At 40.6% G+C, this 23,636-nt stretch overlaps 1 protein-coding gene across 2 annotated transcripts in view; it reads right to left on the bottom strand.

The window, feature by feature from the left end:
• Positions 1-23,636, bottom strand: part of CA10 (carbonic anhydrase 10) — a 431,566-nt gene that overhangs the window by 32,962 nt on the left and 374,968 nt on the right. For both annotated transcript variants that reach the window (XM_081939543.1, XM_081939544.1), the window contains exons 6-7: positions 4,677-4,772; positions 919-991 (exon numbers count right to left, since the gene is read on the bottom strand). In XM_081939543.1, the coding sequence (XP_081795669.1) occupies positions 919-991; positions 4,677-4,772 (169 nt within the window). The remainder of the gene's footprint in view (positions 1-918; positions 992-4,676; positions 4,773-23,636) is intronic.

Raw genomic sequence — 23,636 nt, forward strand, 5'->3', positions numbered from 1 at the left:
ATTTAGTCCCACAACACCACCTAGCAGGTAATCTGTCAGTTGTGTATTACAGGAAGATACAACTCTTTCTGCCCCTCTGCATAAGGTCTATAAGAGAAGCCCCTGCCTCACAACCAGAGGCAAATAGGTTCCCCCCATCTCTATATCTTGGTCAATAGCTCCAACTTGAACTAAGGATAAACAAAACTACAAACCATGGCCGAAGAAGGAATGAGCTCCATTCCAATATCCTACAAACTTGATATGAAATAATGGCACAAGGAAAAACAACAGCCATAAATTGCCAATTTGGCAATTACAATGAACTATAGCTAGGAAACCCCAGTAGAAGAAGCTAATGGAACATGGAATGCAGGAGTCCATGGTCCTGACTGACAAAGGATAATGGTGACATTTACATCTCAGAAAATGTCAGCAGTTGCATTTGGCATCTCCGTTTACACGAACTGTATAATACAGAATGGTTGAAAACACTCAGAGCAATTATAAGTTTGCCACACGTTATAGCCTAAATAAGAACTGAATAAATGGATTGCTTGTACTTTATGTATCTCACAGATTTTTAAAAATACCTCAGCAATTATTTTTTCATTATGGCATATTTTACTATACTTTAATCATGTTTTAACTATTACTGCTGCCTAATGCTTACATGGAAAATTCTTATAAATATTCAGACATTTAAGAAAAAAATATGCGTTTCATTAAATCCACTCCACTACCACAAAACAGCTGAAAGATGCTTGAATTTCTCTTGTTAAAAACTCTGTGATTAATTGCCTCATAGAATAAAGCATATACAGCAATTCTGAGAGATGCTTTTATCATCTTTCACTTTTGAAATTCCTTTCAATCTGAAATATACATATTGAAAGATTGTCCCATTATGCACTGACGTGGAGTCAAAAAGTAACTTACTTTTATACGTTATTCTTGTTATGGTGTCTCTGTTAAGCATACGATTTAAAAATGGATTTGATGATTCAGAAACCTGCGGTGGAAAGAATTCATTGTCAAAACAAAAGTAATAACCAAGAACCTCTTATTTTTGGAAAACGTCTATTTATCAGGATGGGAGTGGGGGAGTAGGAGGAAGAGAATCAAGGGACAACTACAGAATTAGCAAAAATGTGGATATTCTGCAATCAGATGAAATGAGTAATGGCAGTTCAACTTTGCATTAGTACAGGAATGGAAAATAGGATACAGAAAGGAAAGGCAGCTGTATTTTGAATACTCTGAACATGAGTTGCACCAGCTTCTTGCCATCCTAGTTTTTGGTTTTATGTAAACATTTAATTAATAATGTTGGAAAACAGGAACAATCTGACATGGTTATGCTGGAGATGAAGAATGCCTTTCAATCATGAACCACCACCATTCTTGGCTTCAGTTTTCTGGGGAAAAGAGTGGGCTACTATAGATACATTTAGGCAAAAATCCAGAGCAAAACCTGATCTGTTCTGGTGATCACCACAACTTGACATATCACTTTCTGCCTCAAATCACAACATGCTGCATTTTCATCTATGCTGCAGTTATAGTGGGATGAACTGTGGATTCAAAACCATGTTTAGCTGGAGCATTTAATAAGGAGAAGGAGGTCTGGGCATCAACCTGTACTCCAGTCAAGAGCAGCAAATTCTCCCACATCCAAAATGCAGAAAAGATCAACATGACCTTAAAATACTACTCAAGAAAAGTAATTAAGCCCTTGTCCTCTTGCTTTGAGCTTAGGCATGAATCTGGTGTGAGCCTGCTTTTTTGTGGTTTCTTCTGTAACATTTTGAAATGTTTTGTCCTCTGCTCTCTGCCTTCATTTAGAACAAGGCTTGGTTACATTCATACATGGCAGTGATAGTTCAAGGCAAAACAGTGTGAAGGTTACAGAGTGGAACCTGACCATGAATTAATTAGCCTGCACTTGTCAGGTTGACTCTTGCGCTTGGACCGCATGACAACAAAATACAAGATGTAGTCTGGGAATAATGCACCAAGGAAGTCTTCAGAATGCAGTGCCCACTTACATTGTTTTTTCTCTATTCCTTTTCCCCCCTCTTTACTTATCTGAAAAGCAGGATACGGTGGGGGGGGGGGAGGATTGAAATAGCAATAATATACCGCTTTATAGCCCTCTCTAAGTGGTTTACAGAGTCAGCCTATTGCCCACAACAATCTGAGTCCTCATTTTACCGACCTCGGAAGGATGGAAGGTTGAGTCAACCTTGAGCCTGGTGAGATTCGAACTGCCAAATTGCAGGCAGCCAGCAGCCAGCATAAATAGCCTGCAGTACTCCAATCTAACCACTGCACCACCATGGCTCAACAAAGTCTTAAGCATTCTACAGTATGAAAAGAAGAGACCTTTTTATTGGATTAATTTCTCTTGTAAACCAGGGCACTTACTTATTGTGATACAAAGTTTTTGCAAAGCGAAGAAACATCCTCCTGAGATATTCAAGAAAAAGGGCAAATACAGATTTGGGTTTTTTTTGTGTGTTCTGCCTATCCTGGGCATATCAGATCATCACTTGGACATGACCCTTTTAAGTGCTGGTTGAAGAAAAAAAAATGTGTTCTGCATTTTTAACCTAATCCAATACATTAAAAAGTATAATCGAGGTTGGAGGCATGGAGACATGTAGGCCACCCTTGCTATCCCCAGCCTTAAATAAGGAAAGTGGTTCAGTGGTTATAGCAACCAGTGATCCTCCTGTACAATGAGGATTTATGATCATACAAAATGCAACAACCACTTCAGCCAAATCTGCTATCTTTGTTCCTACCATGCCTGGGAAGTCAAAGGCCCGTGTAGAATTCTATTCTCTCCCTAGTTACATTAAAAAAAAATCAGCTAACTGCTGCAATGTGAAAGCCGAACTACCTTTTAGTTCCATTACTGTATTAGGTCTGAAATTTTAACTGCCTGTAATAGATAAAAATGGCAGCAGCTCAGGGCAGAATCAGCTTAGATTTTCTTCTACCTGTCACTTTTATAATGTACCTCTCCCCATGTCTCTCCTTTGGCTGGTTTTAGCAATACCATTCTAAGATCCCACACCAAATAGCCAGTTAGTGAAAAATGCAGTCAGCAAGAAAAGATTAAGCTCTTTGCATGGAACAAGGTGTCCAGATTCATGCCTGCTACAAAAAAAAAAAAGAAAAAGGATTGTACCAAATCTTTGAAGGGTGTAACACCTGAATGAAAATTTGCACAAAAATCCCATTTGAAGCTCCTCCTTGAGTGGAGTGCATTAGAGTGGAGAAACTGTGTTGTTGGACTGTGTCTCCCTCACACATGTACAGCAGCAACTGTTGATCATATAGATTAGCTCCAACTTTTCTTCATTGGGGTGGAGTGAGCGTCAGGCCTTCTTGAAGGAGATTGTTCTGAGATTCACCTCTATTAAATAATATAATAGGTGACATATTGCCACCTGCATGACATTGATTTAGGAAATATGGGATAGCCCTCTATATGCTGGGCAACTTATTCGGAGGATTGCTAGTATTGGACTCCATCAGTTCTTTAGGTTGAAGTTCTGCTTCCACTTCTCCCTTCATGTCCTCTGACAGTTCTGACTATCCCTGAGCATTTCTGTAGTGCCAAGTGAATGAGACTGCAAGTCTACAAATCCTGTTTCCCAGAAAAGAACATTCGTAAATAAATTCTTTCCAAATGTTATTTCTGCCTTTACCTCAATGTATGTAAACCATTTAGTACAGGGATTATTGGATAGCTCACTGGGAAGTAATCCCACTCTTCTTTGTGCAAAAAATGAACTAAGTACAGTCTATCCTAGAAATATTTATGATGGGAAGAAACCCAAAAGCAGGGGTGGGCTTCAAAACTTTTAGCAAGCGGCTCTCTGCCCGGTTGCTGGGTGAGCTTGGCCTAGTCAGCCTCCTGCACAACAGTGGCAGGGTGGGGATGGTATTTTTGCCTTCCATGGGCTCCAGAAGCTTTCTTTGAGCCTCCAGGAGGGCAAAAACGGCTTCCTCAGGCCCCGGAGGCCCACCTGAACTTTCCTAAGGCCTGTATTTCGCCTGCACTTACCTGCATCAAAAATGGGCTGCGTGGGCACTCCTGGGAGGGGCAGGGTGGGCAGGGCCAGCTAGGAGTGGGACTTGGGGATTCTCTGAACTGCACAGAATCCTAACTAGATTTTCTCCCAAATCCCTGCAAATCCCCAACAGCCCACCCCTGCCCAAAAGGACAAGAATGGGATAAGAAAAAAGCCCCACCAAAGATCTGTGATGTTTTCTGAGCATCTGCCTAAAAACATTATTATTAATAACACAATTACAGCAATATAAAATATTACTACATTATTTGCAGATAGATGGAAATGGATTTGTGTAATGTTCGTGTCTCTCTCCCAAGTGATATAATTGCTTTTCATCCTAAAGCACGACTGTGTTATCCCCAAAGAACCAGCAGTTTTTAAATGCAGGCAATCTTCAAAATTGTCTTCCCCATCCTGTAAATAGTCCACAGAATTACCATTCCTATGCTGGATGGGGGAGCCTGGAAGTTGCAATATCAACACATCTGGGGTACCAAGTAGAAAAGGGCTGCAGTTAAGACTTCCTGGATTTATGCACCAACACTCTTAGTTTCTCAAAATCACCCCGCAGAATGTAATTAAACATTTATGGAATTTTACTATACTTACTTTCATAAATATAGAAACTACCACCAAGCCATTGGGACTTTTTGCAGCTTCTGTGACATTTGTATATAACTCATGGTTATAGTGGATTAGTTGAACCTAAGGATAGAGGGGAAAATGAATAGTAAATAGTGGAGAATCAAACCCACTTTCCTCTTATAAAGCAACAAACACCCTCTTTATGAGGGCATATCTGTTTGCAATGTGATTTCCATCAAGTTTTTACATTCATTTTATGGTATTATTATTATTATTATTATTATTATTATTATTATTATTATTATTATTATTATTATTATTATTATTATTATTATTATTATTCTGCCAACATACTTTTAATAATCACTGGGGTCATCTGGATTGTATAGGAGTGCATCTGTTATTCCTCTTCCCAACTCTCAATGAGTGGATTGAACCACGCATAAAATGCTACCATCTTCACTTCCGGTTCAGACCTGGGAGCGTGCGCTACACTTCTGTGCATGCACAGAGTATCCATGATGACGTCTGGGCGGATTGGGTGGAGCCTCCTGCTGCCACCACTACCGGTTTGCCCAAAACCAGGGTGAACTGGAAGAATACCATCTCTGGATTGAACACATTAAGATGCTGAATCTACTACAGAGGTTAGGGCTCTTTTGCTGCAAAAGCATTCATATAGTCCAGCAATAGGCCTTTTCTTCCTCAGCACTTTTTTCCTTTAGCACCCCAAGCTCTGCACGGAGACAGTTGGAGGCGGATCCTTGCACGCTTGTGAGACAAAGGAAATGGCTGTGCCAGCTGTAGGTACTTTGAATCGCACACTGTGAAGGTTCACAGAAAGCCACTCACGAGAAAGCCTCCAAAGCCATATTCAAAATTCCCCTGAGTTTATGAACCCGAGCGCCACAATATCACGTGCCAAAGTAATCCACGAGGAGCTATGATGTACATTCTTCAATTTCACAGACCCCACAGATAGTCCTCTTCTTACAAACTTTTGCCTTACAAACTTCTGCTGGTACCAAAAAACCTGTCCACAACTCCAACCTAGAAAGTCTCAGAAGGTTGGAAAGGGTGAATTTATGGAACACTGTGAGAATAACCCCTAGGGAATAATCCTTTTAGTGTGAAATTACCAAGAGACAGCTGAACAACAATAAAGAGCCATTTATTATCTTTTGCAAAAGGGACCCCCATACTCATATGACGGAGCCAAGGAGGACACCTTCCATAGGAATACATGATAGTTATATACATTTTCAGAAGATCGGCCTTGTTATTGCCCACTCATCATACTGGTTAAATTCTGGTAATGTAAGGGTCCTCTTCCCGTAACTTCCATCCCATCTGTTTTACTCATTCCCAGTAATCTCCATCCCGTTTGACGTATTCTCCATCCTGTTTGGCAGCTGCCACTATAGTCAGCATTGTTACTTTGAGCATGACTACAGACAGCCTAACCCGCCATGTATTTTTAACCAGGTTGTGTGAAACAAACTTGTTATTGTAACTACAGAAAACATTCTTACATAATGTCTTACTTAATATTCCAGTAAAGTGTCTTAGGTCACCTGGAGGCTAAATATGGCGTTACCACTGCTCTTATCTTTTACAGGGATAATTCTTACTTCTTACACACTGCAAATGTATACTTGGCAGCGCTGTCACACGTTAGGAGGCTGATAGTACACCATTTTGGACATTATCCAGTCCTGTCTATTTATGTTTATTTTGATCTCATTATGTTTATTTTGCAATATTTTTCTTTTGTATAGTGACTGTGAATTACAGTACATCTGGAATTAGACATGTGCCATTTATATAAGGTAAGAACTGTACTGGTTGAACTTACAATCAAATGGACTGGTGATCAGCCTCTTGGAATATAATCTGATAACATAAAAAATATAGAGGACTGTCTGTAATTACTGCCTACACAAATTATAATCTTTCCCATATACCCTGCAAAGCATGACCAAAATAAATATCCAAATGGTATTTTGACTCTGGGTCACAAGTGTTGTAAGCTTTATAAAAACCCAGCTATTATTAGGGGATCTGTGATTAACTGTTTATATATTTTTGGTATCTATTCTTTTTTTGTACACACATATACTGCATCTGTCTGTCCTTCCTTCCTTCCGTCCATATACTTGTGATCTCCCAATCCCCGCCCCCCCAAAAAGCTTATCTATGCACAAACTTGTATTTGCACCCCTCCCTTGCAAATAAGGCTTGCCTTCCCACCTTGCAATTTTATAACACTGGTAAGTTTTCCTCTGGAAGATAATGTTGCTGTTCTAATAATGAAAAAAAAAAAGATATCAGAAGCTGTTCTATCCTGTGTTCCTGGATATTGTTGGAAATATTTTTCTTTCCTGCAGTAATGGTTTTAAATCTAGGCTATGCAAATTAAATTCTCATGATAACCACTGCATTTCAGATGAACCTTTTTTTTTGAAAAAAAAATCTATGCTGCTAAAAGTGTGGATGGTGTAGGAAAAAAATACCAATCTTCTTGCCAGGAATTATACAATAATAATACAATAGTAGAGTTGGAAGGGACCTTGGAGGTCTTCTAGTCCAACCCCCTGCCTAGGCAGGAAACCCTATACCGTTTCAGACAAATAGCTATCCAACATCTTCTTAAAGACTTCCAGTGTTGGGGCATTCACAACTTCTGGAGGCAAGCTGTTCCACTGATTAATTGTTCTCACTGTCAGGAAATTTCTCCTCAGTTCTAAGTTGCTTCTCTCCTTGATTAGTTTCCACCCATTGCTTCTTGTTCTACCCTCAGGTGCTTTGGAGAATAGTTTGACTCCCTCTTCTTTGTGGCAACCTCTGAGATATTGGAATAATGCTATCATGTCTCCCCTAGTCCTTCTTTCTCTTAAGCTAAACATACCCAGTTCCTGCAACCGTTCTTCATATGTTTTAGTCTCCAGTCCCCTAATCATCTTTGTTGCTCTTCTCTGCACTCTATAATGCATTATAGAGCATTATAATCCATTTATTCTTGCTGTTAGCATTTCTCACACAGCCTCTGTCTTACATTTCTCTAACAAAATATTTTTAGACTTTTAAAACCATTGCTTATTTTGTCAATCAATTTCCTCACGGTTAGCTCCTTTAGGAAAATGATTTAGTCCAGCATAATAATATCCTCAAAATGGACACAGGAATGGGGCTCTACTGAAGAATCCCTTTATCTATTAAATAAAATAAGAGTAATGCTAATTTTTATTCTTTCTGTAGTTCAAAGGAAGAAAGGAAGGTAGGTAGGTCTACTAACTGATCTGGTTAATACAGGGGTGTCCAAACTTGGGAACTTTAAGACTTGTGGACTTCAACTCCCAGAATTCCCCAGCCAGCATGGCTGGCTGGGGAATTCTGGGAGTTGAAGTCCACAAGTCTTAAAGTTCCCAAGTTTGGACACCTCTGGATTAATAGATCGGTCCTTGAATAGAACAGCTTAGTAAGTACCACACAAATAATATATAATAAATAATACGCCTATCCCTAGGGTAAGTTGGATCCAAAGGGAAAAAAAGATTCAAGGAGTAAATGAGTTTCAGATCTCCTTTAACATAATCTCTTTATCATTAGCTGCAATGAGGATTTTCTATGTGTTCAGACTCAGCTTCCTGTGTCTGGTTCAGGAGACATTTTTTCTTTCTTTCTTAACTTCTTTTCTTCTTATCTATGACCAGCAAGGGATCTTTTAGACAAGATTCCAGGCTTTGTCTGCTCACTGCTTACATGCTTGCCTCATATTTAGGGTGTGCCAACTTCAGCCAAGTTTCACACACCTTAACCGTTATGCTATGTAAGGCTGTTTGAAATCATTTGAGATTCAGTCTGATGGTCCCCTTTCAGTAAGTGCAAGAAAGAGATAACTCTGGAGTGTTCTATGAGCTTAGTTACTTAATAGCAGACATTTTGTTACCTGACTAGGTAATATCTTTAGTCAGGAGTGAAATCTGCTTACCTTTGCTCCTAGTTTGGTAGCAATGTGAGCGTGTGTGTGTGTGGACCTTCCACGCATGCATAGAGCATAAAAAATGGACGTGATGACGGGTGGGCGGAACCTGCTAGCGCACACTCCTGCAAAGGTAAGCGAACAGCGAGGAGGGGGGGAAGAAATCCGCTGTGCCACGTGATTTAGATTAGCTAGAAAACAGAAAATCCTGCTTTCTAGCTAATATAAATTGTGTGTCACAGCTGATCATTGGAAAAACCAGTTTGCCTGAACCGGTAGCATTTTTTTTTTTTACTATCAGTTCAGGTGAACCGGTAGCATTTCACCCGTCTTTAGTGCTATAAGGGAGTGGGGTTTGCTCTCTATTTTTATATATAGTAGCTTGCCTGTCAGTGTTGATAGGGATGCTATTTTACATCACCATACCGCAAACACACCCCAAAGTTAGTTTATATGCTAGTAAGAGATTGAGACATTAAAAGCACTCAGAAACTCCTTTGAATTCCTACTATTTGTTTTATTTTTCACATTTTTATAGCCGCCATCTCACAATCAGGCTACTAAATGGTGAAGATGTCAAGTCCTCTACTGCGTCTGTATGTAGCTACTCAGTCTAGAGCTAAACCACCCAAGATGAAATGGCAAGAAAATGTGTGTGAGTCACTCATCCCCTATACTTTTGTGTACTATAATCTCTCAAAAATCCATTTGAGTGGCCAAAAAGAAAGGGAAGGTGTGGGAGGCAGGTCTTGATGTCGCAATGACACAACATGCAATCTTGGGGATCCAGGATTGCTGTCGATATCTCTGTTGCTGGACAATCCTTTTGGATCTAAACCGTTCTGAAGGAACGGTGATAGAGAAGAGCAGGTCCTGCTGATCTCAGGGACATCGCAAAGTCCCTAATTGATCCAGGAGAAAGCTCTTTTTGCCGGCTACAAGAGAAGCAGTCAAAATGGCTACAGAAGGTTGGGACAGTCCTGTGAAATGGAAGCAGAACAGGAGAGACAGTGTGTCGAAATGGTGAGAAAAATCCTTATTAGTAGAGAAGAGAAAACCCAAAAGACTTAGTTAAAATAAAATTGAAGACAGAAGGAAGTAAGTGGTGAATTAACACTGGTTTAAAACTATCGTGTTATCTTTTTCACTTTAATTTTGTTTGTTTTCTATGGACGGACTTTTTACAAATGCCTCTTACTTTTAAACTGGGCTGGTCTTTTTTTCCCTTCTTCCTCTATACTTCTTCCATTTTTTGTATTTGTGGATTAAAAGTTTCTTTACTCGCAAGGCTCGGCAGGATCATAATCTTTAAACTTTTTTGTTCTTCTGTTCCAGACTTCGGAGTTTAGAAAAGAGGCAAAAACAGAGGGAAAGAATATATCACTGCCACCTAGAGGCTAGAGGCTGGTAACATCTGATAATTCAAAGCTATTGGCTTTGTTTACTGAAAGGGTCAGTGGCTATACAGTTGTTTCTTTGAATGAAAGAGAAAGCTTTGACCTGAAAAACTTTACTGAATTTGTTTGAAACCTAGCAAAAGTCTTGGATGTTTTAGTGGCAGTGTCTATAACCTGGAAAAATGGCCCAATATGAAGAAGAATAGGGACTAACATTGCAAAGAATTATGCTAGAAATTCAAAAAGTCTTAATAATCACAGAGAGAATTGAAAAGAGACTTGAAATTATAGATCAAAATACAGAAAGTACGGAGGGAAGAGTTGAGAATACTTATAAAATGATGATGAAATTTGAGGACAGAGTTAAAAAAACCCACAGAGACATATGAAAGTGATAAGAAAATTGTTGACACTGACAGCAAATCGAGAGTGGAGGGAAATGATAAATGTGAAATATGGAAAGGAGAGATTGATGAACTGGAACTCTATTTCAGATGTCATAATATAGATGAAGAAAGGGGAGAAAATTTGGAAGAAAAAATGAGAGTAATTTCGGCAGAAGCACCAGCGATAACAAAAGTCAAACTGATGAAAGGAACAGATAGAGGGTTTCAAATCTTTATAACATATGCAATGAATAACAAGTTGTCAAGAGAAGTCCTCATAAGACTTATCAAGAAAACACTTAGAATGCAGATTCTACAAATGGCAAGAGATATTGGACTGCACTATTTCTGGAAGGATACATGATGATGAAAGGAAATGTCACAATAAAATTTAGTTAAATGCAGTTAAACTTTGAGTATTATGTATAAGATAAAGTAATAATAGCTATAGTCATATAAATGATCAATAATGATAATAAAGCATTTACATATACTAGATTGATAATATGAAATTTTATACAAACTAAGTGAGAATGATGGAGATGATGTTGAAAAACATTTTTATAAAAGAAAAATAATTCTATATAGAATAGAATATAAAGATGTAATATCATTGGATGATTTCAGGATGATGTAATAAAATGCGGTAATATAAATTTACTTCACATTTAACATGTTTCATATAAAAAGGATGTAATAATAGCTATGCTTAATGGATGTTTAACAATTATAACAAGTTGTACACGTGTATATTGAATTGATACTAATAATGGAAAAAATATGGAATTGAAAATTATTAGAGAATTATCAATGCTAAAATTATAGAATGACTTAGAATAGGGTATAAAAAAAACTTTATTATTGGATATATTGAAGATGATATAATGAATCATTATAATATAAATGGATACCTATTTAGAATACCTTATTTAAAATGGAGAAACAATAGTGATAATCAAACAAATGAAGTATAATAATAATAATGTATACAAAGATATTTGATTGACAATATGTGATTTTTGATAAAGTTCAAGTGATGACTAAGGAAAGGACGCAGAAAGACCTTGTAACCCAATCGAGACACTGTATGCAGTTGAAGAGGTTTTTTATGTTATATGTCTTGTGTGTTTGTGTTGGTTTGAAAATAAAAAAAAAATTCATTTAAAAAAAAAAGGGAAGGTGTGAGCTTAATATTTCAGCAAGAGTGAAAAATAGCTCTCACTTGCTTTCAAGAATTCGGTGCTAAAGGCTATCTGCAATGTAGATAGAAAGAAAGAAATAAAATTAGGAACGTGGTATCTCCTGCTGGCCTTGAACTGCAACAGGGAAGTCTGTTTCCTCAAGGTGTTGGATAAGTACAGATAAAATGTGCAAAAAAGAAACAGCCATATAGCAAAATCTACTTTGTTAAGGTTCTTTAGTGGGACCATGAAAGGAGCAAGGATGTTCTTTCCTTGATTTTAATGTACAAGGTCACACAGGTACAAACATCTTATTAGTCATGGACATCACTGTGTTTTTTATATAATAAACCCTAACTTAGAATATTCACCAATAAAACAATCACGGAGAATAGGAGGGATGCAGAAATGAATCTGAAGAGTGTTATCTGTCCGCTATTGCAAGATCCACTATCAAAAGATCTGGCCAACTTCATATCCAAACACCCAAACCAGTTGTTTTGCATGGCCATATTTTTACTATGACATAAAGCAGCATATTGGTCACGGACGAGGCAATCTTGAGAGATGCATTTTAGCTGCTTGGAAAGCATAATGCCTCCCTACTGATTCTTCAGCTGGAGAAGTACACTGTAATAAAGAAAGCTGACGTAAATAGAAAGAGCAAAATGGCTGTCATGATCATATCTTCAACTTGCTTTATTTTCTTCTTCTCTCTCGGTATTTAAACAATTAGTCTTTCTTTACTTTTTTTCACAGTGAACCTAAAGCCAACAACAACCCCCACCACAAAATAAACTGGACAAAAGAAGTACACATATCAAAGACAATGAAATAATGTACAGTGTTCTAACAGTAGCAATGCTGGATGCATCGTGATGATTAATGGTGCCCTTGAGAAGAATTAATGATATTTTTCACTAAATGACGAAAAAGGGTTGCAGACTTCATTAACCGTAGCCCTTTCCAATTTTATTGAATGCTCCTAACACCTTAATACTTCGAAAAATGCCTCTGTTGGCATTTTGCAGCAGTTTATCAAATACCCATGTTTGGACATAAAAGGGCATGTAATGGTAGAGATAGAACCAGCAAATCCAAGTTAATATGGACATGAAAATAAGTTACTATCCTCTTGAGCAGTTCATTTATGGAACCTAATCTTTTTCAAAGATCTCTAGAACAGGTTATGAAAACATAACAGTGGTGGGTTGCAGGCGGTACGCCCTGGTATGCGCGTACCGGAGCCTGCTGGAAGCAGCAGACACCGTACCAGAATGGTGCTTTGGAGGGCCCGCCCGCCAGCCCTCGTTTCTTACCTGTATTTGAAGAAAATGGGCCAACTGTGCATGCACATGCGTGAGCAGCTTATGGCGCCTGCGTGATGCTCCGCTGAGCAGCTGGAGCATTGCAGGCGGTGGGTGCGCACGTGTGCACGCCCGGCTCCCGGAGCCAAAACCCACTACTGAAACAGAACCACATGAGGGGCAAGAAAGGATGATCAATTTCTTTGCCGACAGTTGTGACTTGCCTGTGGCAGATGAATTGAAAACTCTCTGCCAGCCCAGAGTGGTGATGCCGTGTTTGCATTGAAAATCAAATCCAGAGAGCAACTCATCAGGCCAAAATAAGGAATGCCACAACTTGGCAAAAGCATCACTTATTTTACGGCATAAAAATGAGCCACTTCCATTCATTAAGGGCCTATATATGCCTGTGTGCAATTTTCAGCCTCAGAGGGAGGAGTGACATTATAGCATCGTTGGAATAGATGGGGCTGAAACGTTAGGCCTCTTTTATGTTGGGGAATGGAAAGAATTATAGGTATACAATACCACTCAGAGGCTTAAGACACCCATTTGGTTGCTCAGATGATTAAAAAAAGGGGAGAGAGACAAGAAAGAAAATTGTATCATCATAAAGTGCTGTCCAATGTGATGTGGAAGGCTTCAAGAGCAGGGGTGAAATGCTACCAGTTTGGGCCGGTTTGCAGAACTGGTAGTAAAAAATACTAAAAAAAGTAAAAAAGAAAGTGCCAAAGATTTTACGTTGCACAGCCAAAAACGGGGAGTGGGGGTTCTGTTTTTGCTCCCACCAGGCTTCCTTTAAGCCTGCTGGGAGCCTGCTAGGCCAAAAATGGGAGGTGTGGGAGGGGGTGCTGAGAAAGAAAGAAGAGAGAGAGAGAGAGAGAGAGAGAGAGAGAGAGAGAGAGAGAGAGAGGAACAGAAAGAGAAAGAAAGAAGGGAGAAAGAAAGAAAGGAAGGGAGGGAGAGAAAAAGGAGAGGAAGGAAGAACTACAAACCTGACACTAGACGCAGCTTCAGAGGATAATCTGGAAGGGACCTGGAGATCATCTAGTCAAACCCTGCTCCAGCAGGACATTGTTAAAGTGAGTTTCTGTCTTTTGATCCCCCAGTTACATGACTACATACTCACATGACCCCACCAAGCCACGCCCACCGAACCAGTAGTAATTTTTTTAAAATTTCATCACTGTTTGAGAGGTCTACAAATTGGGTGGGGCAGGCATGGCTTGCTATTCATCCTGTTGTTCCAAAGGTGGTGTTCAGAAGGCAACAGGACTTTCTTGCCTTTTGCTTTGGAGCAACTATCGTGTGGCAGACATTCATTCCATTCTATAGAATGCTGAAACGAACCAGTTGGAAAAAAGCCAGTGTGGATACACTCACTCATCAGCCAATAAAAGCCAAAGTGGTACATCAAGTCAAGTCAAGTCAAATCAAGTAGGTTTCATTGTCATTCCAACAATATACAGTACAGTACACAGTGAGACAAAACAACGTTTCCCCAGGACCAAGGTGCTACATCAAACAACATAGACAAAGAAGAAAAAGAGCAGAACCAGAACTACATATAGCTCTAAATCTAAGAACTTAGAGAGTGTTGAGGAGTCTGATGGCTTGTGGAAAGAAACTTTTACACAGTCTGTTTCTGTGGGCCCGAATGCTTCTGCACCTTTTTCCAGATGGCAGGAGAGTAAAGAGCATGTATGAGGGGTGTGTGTGGTCAGCCACAATGTTTCTGGCTTTACGAATGCAGCATGTAGTGTATATGTCCATGATAGAGGGAAGAACAACCCTGATGATCTTCTCTGCCGTCCTCACTATTCACTGTAGGGTCTTGTGATCCGAAATGGTGCAATTCCCAAACCAGGTGGTGATGCAGTTGCTCAGGGTGCTCTCGATGGTCCCTCTGTAGAAGGTTGTGAGGATGTGTGGTGGAAGCTGAGCCTTCCTCAGTTTCCTAAGAAAGTAAAGACGCTGCTGGGCCTTCCTTGTTATGGAACCGGTGTTGAGGGACCAGGTGAGATTCTCCACCAGGTGAACACCAAGGAATTTGGTGCTCTCTACGATCTCCACAGAGGAGCCATTGATGTTCAGTGGGAAGCGGTCATGTTGTGTCCTCCTGAAGTCAACAACCATCTCTTTTGTTTTGTCTACATTCAGAGACAGGTTGTTGGCTTTACACCAGTTCGTTAACTTCTCCACCTCCTCTCTCTATGCTGTCTCGGTGTTCTTGCTGATAATATCCACCACGGTCGTGTCATCAGTGAACTTTATGATGTGATTTGAACTGTGCATTGCTACACAGTCGTGCATCAGCAGGGTAAGCAGCAGGGGACTGAGCACACAGCCCTGAGGAGCTCCAGTGCTCAGTATGATGGTGTTAGAAGTGTTGTTCGCGATCTGGACTGTCTGAGGTCATCCAGTCAAAAAGTCAAGGATCCAGTTACAGAGGGAGGTGTTCAGGCCCAACAGGATCAGCTTCCCCATCAGATGTTGAGGAATGAAAGTGGTGAATGTGGAACTAAAGTCTATGAACAGCATTTGTATGTATGAGTATTTGTTTTCTAGGTGAGTGAGAGCTAGATGGAGAGTAGTGGAGATGACATCGTCGGTGGAGCAATTCAAGCGGTATGCAAACTGCAGTGGATCCAATGTTATGGGCATCAGGACCTTTATGTGCCTCATGATGAGCCTCTCGAAGCACTTCATGATGATGGGAGTAAGTGCAACAGGACGGTAGTCATTGAGGCAGGACACTGATGGTTTCTTCGGCATGGGGACAATGGTCATTGTCTTGAAGTACTTTGGGACAACAGTGGTGCTCAGAGAGATGTTGAAGATGTTGGTGAAAAACATTTGCCATTTGGTCTGCACATCCTCTGAGCACTCTGCCAGGAATATTGTCTGGTCCCGCAGCTTTCCGTGGGTTGACTCTGCTTAGAGCTTTCCTCAAGTCAGTAGTGGAGAGACAAAATATCTGGTCGTTGGAAGGAGGTGTGGTCTTCCTCACTGTCATGTCGTTCTGTGCTTCAAAACAGGCGTAGAAGCTGTTTAACACATCTGGAAGTGAGCCATCACTCTCATGGGCAGGTGGTGATGTTCTGCAATTAGTGATGGCTTGGATGCCCTGCCACATACACCATGTGTCACCGCTGTTCGTGAAGTGTTGGTGGATACTCTGGGCATGTGCACACTTTGCTTCTCTGATGGCCTGGGACAGATTGGCTCGTGCTGTTCTTAGGGCTGCTTTATCACCTGCCCTGAATGCAGAATCTCGGGTTTTCAGTAGAGCACACACCTCTCCAGTTATCCACGGCTTCTGGTTGGGGTGTGAGATAATTTTCTTGGAGACTGTGACATCATCAATGCATTTGCTGATGTAGCCGGTCACTGACGATGTGTACTCCTCCAAGTCAATGGAGTCACTGTTGGTTGCAGACTCACTGAACATGTCCCAGTCAGTGCATTCAAAGCAGTCCTGAAGAGCAGAGATGGCTCCTGCTGGCCAGGTCCTGACCTGCTTCCGAACTGGTCTTGAATGCCTGATGAGTGGTGTGTATGCTGGAATTAGCATAACAGAGATATGGTCTGAGTGGCCAAGGTGGGGGTGGGGCTTTGCCTGATATGCACCAGGGATGTTTGTATAAACAACATCCAGCGTGTTTCCCCCTCTGGTTGCAAAGTCCACATTTTGATGAAATTTAGGGAGCACAGTCCTGAGATTTGCATGATTGAAATCTCCGGCAACAATAAACAATCCATCAGGGTGTGTGTTCTGCAGTTCGTTGATGGTCCGGTGAAGTATATAGAGCACTTCCTTAGCATTAGCACTGGGTGGGATATACACGCCGAGTATAATAGCAGTGGTGAATTCCCTGGGTAAATAAAAAGGTCTACATCTCACAACCATAAACTCCACAAGCGGTGAGCAGTGGGTGGAAACGAGGACAGAGTTTTTACACCATTCTGTGTTGATGTATACACACAGTCCGCCGCCACGAGTCTTACCGCACAGAGCGGCATTTCTGTTGGCATGAAATGCAGTTAACCTGGTCCAGCTGAATAGCAGCATCCGGAACTCTATCACTCAGCCATGTCTCCGTGAAAACAAAGATGCAGCAGTGTCTGTACTCACGCCGTGTAGCTTGCTGGAGTATGATGTAATCTAATTTATTGTCCAGGGAGCAGACATTTGCTAGCAGGATGGATGGTAGAGCAGGCCGTCTAGGGTTTGCCTTTAACCTAGCATTAACCCCTGCTCGCTTTCCGCACTTCCGCTTTCTCTTGCACCACTTCCGATGCCCCCTCCTCCATCCGTTGGCATCACCAGAATATGTTGTTGCTATGTCAGAAATCCCAAGGCAAATCCAGCATGTATGAAGGACCAGCAAATGGCCAATGGCAATAATAATAATAATAATAAATATTTATTTCTTAGCCGCACCCTCTCCCGAAGGACTCGGGGCGGCATACAACAAAACATAGGAAATAAATATATCGACATACATATAACAAAACATATACCAAGACATATACACGACATATACAAGGAGGAGGTGAACTGATAGATAAAAACAAGTAAAAACACAATGTTTAAAAACCCCTAAATAAATTGAATGCAATTAAAATACCCCAAATAAAAAACCCGTCAGGAGCAATATAGTTGGATCAAAGTTGAGCCAGGCCAGCAACTTGAAAAAGGTGGGTCTTGAGCTTTACACGAAAGGAGCGGAGGTCAGAGGTATTCCTAATATCCGGAGGGAGGTCATTCCACAGGGCTGGGCCCGCCACAGAGAAGGCTCTACTCCTAGGCGCCGCCCCTCGACACTGTCTGGTGGACGGCACCTGGAGGAGGCCCTCTCTGTGCGAGCGGATGAAGACTTGGCTTGATTAACCAAGGTTTTCATCCTAACAAATTTCCAGTAGTAATGTTCTTCACGTATCTACTGCAGTCTTTTGCTTTGGGAATACACAAAGGTATCAGTAGATATCTAGAATTTGTGCCCTTTATAATTCATGCAAAACATTTCAACAATTTGTTTTTAATCCTATCAACATGGCTAAACTTTTCATTCTTCCTTTTTTGCTCCTCTGAACGAGTCAGTGTTAATCTATATTTAAAGCTGATATTGAATAATTACATGTGAAACTCAGAAAAACTTAATATGACCTACAATAGCCTTCCATATTTAGAAAAGTTAATACAGCAAATGTAGCATTATACAATCATATTAACAGAGGTATTTGTACTGTACATTGATTGCAATTCTGCTTCTCTGCTTCTGCTCCAAATAATTTGCTTAATCTAATTTTGCTCTCAGGATTGTGGGTTTCAACCATTCCCACTTGACTATGGATTGCCTCTGCTGTTGATTTTGCTTGAATGAGTTAAATAAATCATAATATTTTAATAACAATGTGGACTTCAAATCTCATGGCAAGTAGATTTAAACACCATTGGTAATGAAAGGCCACCTCTTTTAAATCAAGTTAGTAGATGGGGATTGTAGTAACTCCCATTTCATTATCACACTGGCAATTCACTGGTATTAAAATGCCTGTTTTTTTTTTTTAAAAAAGAAATAAATAGGACACAAGAGAGAAAGAGAGCAGGAGGGAGAAGACCATGAGGATTGGGAAATAAAAATATTGACACTAAAGGAAATGTATTTAATACGGAAGAATAAAGTTTTTAAGAATGTGGGAAGTTAGAAGCTCCCCCCCCCCCCCGCGGGCTAGAAAAATGAAATATCCTGGGAAATATTAAGAAGGCAGAATATTATATTGCCCCAGATCAGAAATGGAGAAACATGTTTTAGGCAGGAAGCAGACTCACTCTTAATAGCCCCCACCTTTTAATGGGCCATTAAAAAAACCTGGGCCAGCCTATTTTACATAACAAAGATCTCTCCCCTTCAGCTCTAGGGTGCTGGGATTAAGGCATGATAGTATTAGCCCCTTTACCCATCTCACCACAGGGCACCTGGGAAGAAGCAATGCTCAACCAAACCTCAACCAAACCAGCCTAGAGAGTTGCCCCTGCATGGCCCCATGGGAGTCTTAACAACCAATCAGAATACATTTCTTACACAGGAACAGGAAACAGAGAGGTAGGGCCGAACAGAGAGTATAAAGGCAGGAACTTTCAGCATCTCGTTCTCTCTTCTCCTTCACCCAACATCTGGAAGCATGTGATCGACTTTCCCCCCAGGACCTCAAGCCATGTGGTCCTGTCCACCATTAAACCATCTTTCCAAGCAGCCTCCATGTTTCCAGTGTCTTTTTCCCCATTTGGGAGTTGAACCAAAAGGACATTTCTTCCAAAAAGAGGACTGATATATGCAGCAGAGGAAAAGAATTGGGCAGAGAGATTGGGTCCTGTGTTGTATGAATGAGCATATTACTGGATGATGGGCACCAGTGGTGGGTTCTGGATCCCAGTGCAGCCGGTACAGTGAAACAGGGCCGGGCATCCATCACATGAATGTGCGCAGCGCGTGTGCACATGTGCGCAGCACGCACATACATACTTACCACCTGTGATACCCTAGCTGCTTGGCGGAGCGTTGCGCAGGTGACATACACTCTGTGCACGGAAGCGTTGAAGAGCTCAAATACCGGTAAGGAGCACGGGTTATCCCTCCAGAGCACCGTACTGGAACGGTACCTGATGCTCCCGGCAGGCACCGGTACGCTCGTACCAGTCGTAACCCATTACTGATGGGTACTCTTCACAAGGAAGACAAGCAGGCAATTCTTAAAGCCAACACTCCGCTGGCTTGAGGAATTACAAAAGGAGTGAATACATTTAGCCTCCTTCAGGGAGCAAGTCATATTGAGCCAGCCTTCCCTGAACCTTATTAAGCATGTGCTCAACTTTGCTCATCAGGGGTTGCACTGGATCTGGGAAAGCTAAATTAAATCCATCTAAATTCAGGAGAAAAGCATTAAAATCTCCTTTCCCAGCATGAGGAACACACTCGTCTGTATTGTTAACGGGTTATTTATTATAGAGTATATTTATATATAAAGCTCTGTGCTTGACTTTTCCGTTTTCCACTCTTACATTGAAGTAGGCATCCCCATTTGAAATGACTTCCCTTCAAAGATCCACACACGGTTCCTTTGCTGCATAATGTCACCTGTAGAGTTGTACCTCAATGGCTCAGACTCCACTTCTGATGTATTATCAGCCTTCCCTGCTGTTCTTAACACAACTGTGATGAGTGGAGATGCTCAGCCTGACAAACATTTGATTTAAAAGAAAAGCTGCTGAAAGCAAAGCATGCTCTGCCTTCAGATGGTGTAATTATCTCAATATATTTTACATTAACAGTAAGAATCCTGAACAGGTACATTTACTATCGGCAGGATGCCTCTGGTTATTAAATAAATACATTTGTAACCATGACACAATCCGAATGGTATGTTTCAATGGTATGTGTGTATGGTACTTAAGACAATCGCTTCTAGGCCTAAGAAAGGCCCTGAGAGTTCAATTCCACTGTCATCCAGTCCTGCCCCTGTGTGGGCCCTGATGGGTTCTCAGAACTTTTACACATTTTATCATAGATTTTGTACCCTTAATGCTTGGCTCCAGGTAGCCTGTCAATCAATTGATTTGCCAACTTGCAGACTGTGGATGGTCTTTGCTGAATGGAACAGGACAGGGAATTTCCATGGCTTCTGCTTTCCACTGAGGAAAAACTAAACGATGTAGGCTAAAAGTGGGCCAAAATCATCTCTCTCTCTCTCTCTCTCTCTCTCTCTCTCTCTCTCTCTCTCTCTCTCTCTCTCTCTCTCTCTGTGTGTGTGTGTGTGTGTGTGTGTGTGATGGTGGAAGAAAGAGTTAAAACTTTGTCCAAAATTATAATCACTTGCCTTCTCCTTTCTTGGCATTCATACAAATCTCTTACTGCTGTCTCTCTTAGAGATAGTAGAGAGTCTTGATGAACTGATAATCAATTAACCAAAGCAAAACAAAAAATACCTATATTGGGGAATATGTACAAAATCTCATGAAAACATTTTTATCAAGTGTCAGTGTTTTTTTTCTCTATAACCTAGGAAAATAATGCTGAAGCTCAAAGCTCATGTCATCCATTCGTGTTGGACTTTAATACCCATAATTTTCAACCATCTAGCTCAGTACTGTGAAAGCTGAGGTCAAAGGTAACTAAAAGATACCACTTTAGAGCAGGATGGTTTTGTGAAATAATTCTTTTCTGGAACAAAAAAAAAGTGTACTGTACTTGTATTTAGAAATGCATTTTGATACCAACACATTTCAAAGCTCTCATTTCGAAGCAATTAATTCAAGTCTAAAAGATGTATCGTTGATTGAGTCCAGAAAGCCAGTTTCTTGAATGGCCAGTTACATTGTGAGAATAAGTGTGCCTTTCATACATTCATTCTATGGAGTTGCGATCTTTGTTACTTGCTTTAGCTTGTTTGAGAAGGGATAAAATTCTCTGGGTTACAAAGTTATAGAAAATGTCCTTGTTTTGTCCTGATTTTTTATAAATAGCATTTTGATATTTGAAGTCAAGAAACTGGCCCAGTTTGGTGTCGGTTTACAGAACAAGCTTCTTGAGACGTCATATATTCTGCAGAATAAAGTTTTTTTTTCAGTTTATGTCCTAATCCAGTGATGATGAACCTTTTTGGCGAAACGTTGGGCGGAAACATCACGCACACGCACTTGTCAGGGCCACACTCTGGAAAAGCTGAACTTCCGAGTTCTGATGCACCTGTGCACCTGATAATCAGCTGGCAGGCACGCATGTGCACACCAGTTGCCATGCACCTGAAGGACAGCTGATTGTCACGCATGCATGTGTGCCAGAAACCCAGAAGACAAACAGGCAAGACAGCACATGCCAGGTGTGCCACTTTGGGCACGCGTGCCATAGGTTTGACATCACGGTTCTATTCTGTCTGGTGCTGCTGCTATTACCAGCTCCTGAGTTGAGGAGATTTTTTTCGACTCCATTCGCATTTCAGATATCACCTGGGCAGTGATGGGTTTCAAAAAATTTTAGAACCTCTTCTGTAGGTGTGGCCTGCTTTGTGGGAGTGGCTTGCCAGCCATGTGACTGGGTGGGCGTGGCCAACTAGTAAAATGTGGCGAAACTCACTTAACAATGCTCTTGTTTAGCAACCAAAATGTTGGCTTAGAAACTCTGGCATTTGAAGTGTGCAAGTCTTAAAGCTGTCAAGTTACAAGTTACAAGACACTTGCACCCCTAACCCTTTAGAAAAAAAACCCCAAACTTGACAGCTTTAAGACTTGTGGACTTCTCCTCTCGCTCTTCATCTTGATGATGTGCGGACGGGCGGGGGGAGGGAGCTGGAACCGGTTCTAAACGGCACTGTAGATTTGTGGAACCTCTTCTATAGAAGAGGTTAGAACTGGCAGGAACCCACCTCTGCACCTGGGCCTCAGAAATGGGAAACAGATTCAGTTGGTTGTCCCCCATGCCCAAATATTATCCCATGCCATCAAATGCCATCTTTTCCCATTTCCATATAAAGAATAAACAATTTTCTAGATCAAAATGATGGACAAGGTGTTCTCAGATTCTTTCTCACCTTTTAAAAAACAGTTTAAAGCAACTTGAAACAGGCACAGAGTGCTTGTGTGAGGATACAGAAGGCATTATATACCTACATACACAATGGCTGATTCAAAGATATATGGGTAACAATTAATATTAATATTTCACCTAAAACCAGAAACACACTATAAGGTTTTGGGGGCATGTGAGAAAGAACGATTATCCTGCATGGCTAATACCATATTGTGTAGCTGCCACAATCTGTTTGAAAATGAAAGGAAGCAAGCACAAATGAATCCACAAACCTCTTAGATCTCATAAACACACTGCCTCTGGTGCAAAATAGGAATTAAAATAGGATGCAAAATAGATTGCAGAAATACAGCCTACTCATCTGCATACCGAGACTCCCTCTGAAGACGGCCAAAGGCAAAGAATTTTAAAAAATGATAATATCCAAACACGAAACACATTAAATTTCCTCATCTCAAACTTAGAAGTCTCACAATTAGAAGTCTCACAATTCTGACTGGACAATCTTAGAAGTTCCCTAACATTTCTCAGCACTCATTCAATTCCTTCTGAATGTAATTCATTCCACAGAATGCCTGCCAAATTGCAAGGAACCTGTTCCTATTTATCATTTGAACACACAAGCGCACATAATGCAAGCATTAACTGGCCAGGAGACCAAGCCAAGTTAAACCAAAAGGGAAAGTTGTTTTTTTTCAGGAAGAAGGTTAGTATTAAGTTTAATTATTCTTATTTTGACTGGGAGGGGGAAAACCTAAAACTAGAATGTATCCTTGCCAATTCTCAAAAGGTGAAAGGATCAAAACCCAGCAGTTTAGTTACACAAGCTAAGTTAATTCATTAATTGTACACTATTTTTCTGGTCATTCCAATAAATCTATTTAAGTCTGGTTGAAATTATAAACTGAATTTGGGAATAAGAGTTATGGTATCTCAGTAGAGTTAGAGACAAGAAATATCTTTCAAAGAAGCATGACATGTCAACTATGTGATAGATTTTTGTATCACAGACCTGGAGTTGTCCCCATGGAGGACAAAAAAGTCATGAGGGTGGATATACCCACATGATGGTGACTCTCCTCTTTTTAGAAGTTCATTGCATGTCACAAAGAGATGAGTTTTTGATGGTGTGGTTGCCATC

Source organism: Natrix helvetica (assembly GCF_964273705.1).
Source record: "Natrix helvetica genome assembly, chromosome: 1".
Classification (NCBI taxonomy): Eukaryota; Metazoa; Chordata; class Lepidosauria; order Squamata; family Natricidae; genus Natrix; species Natrix helvetica.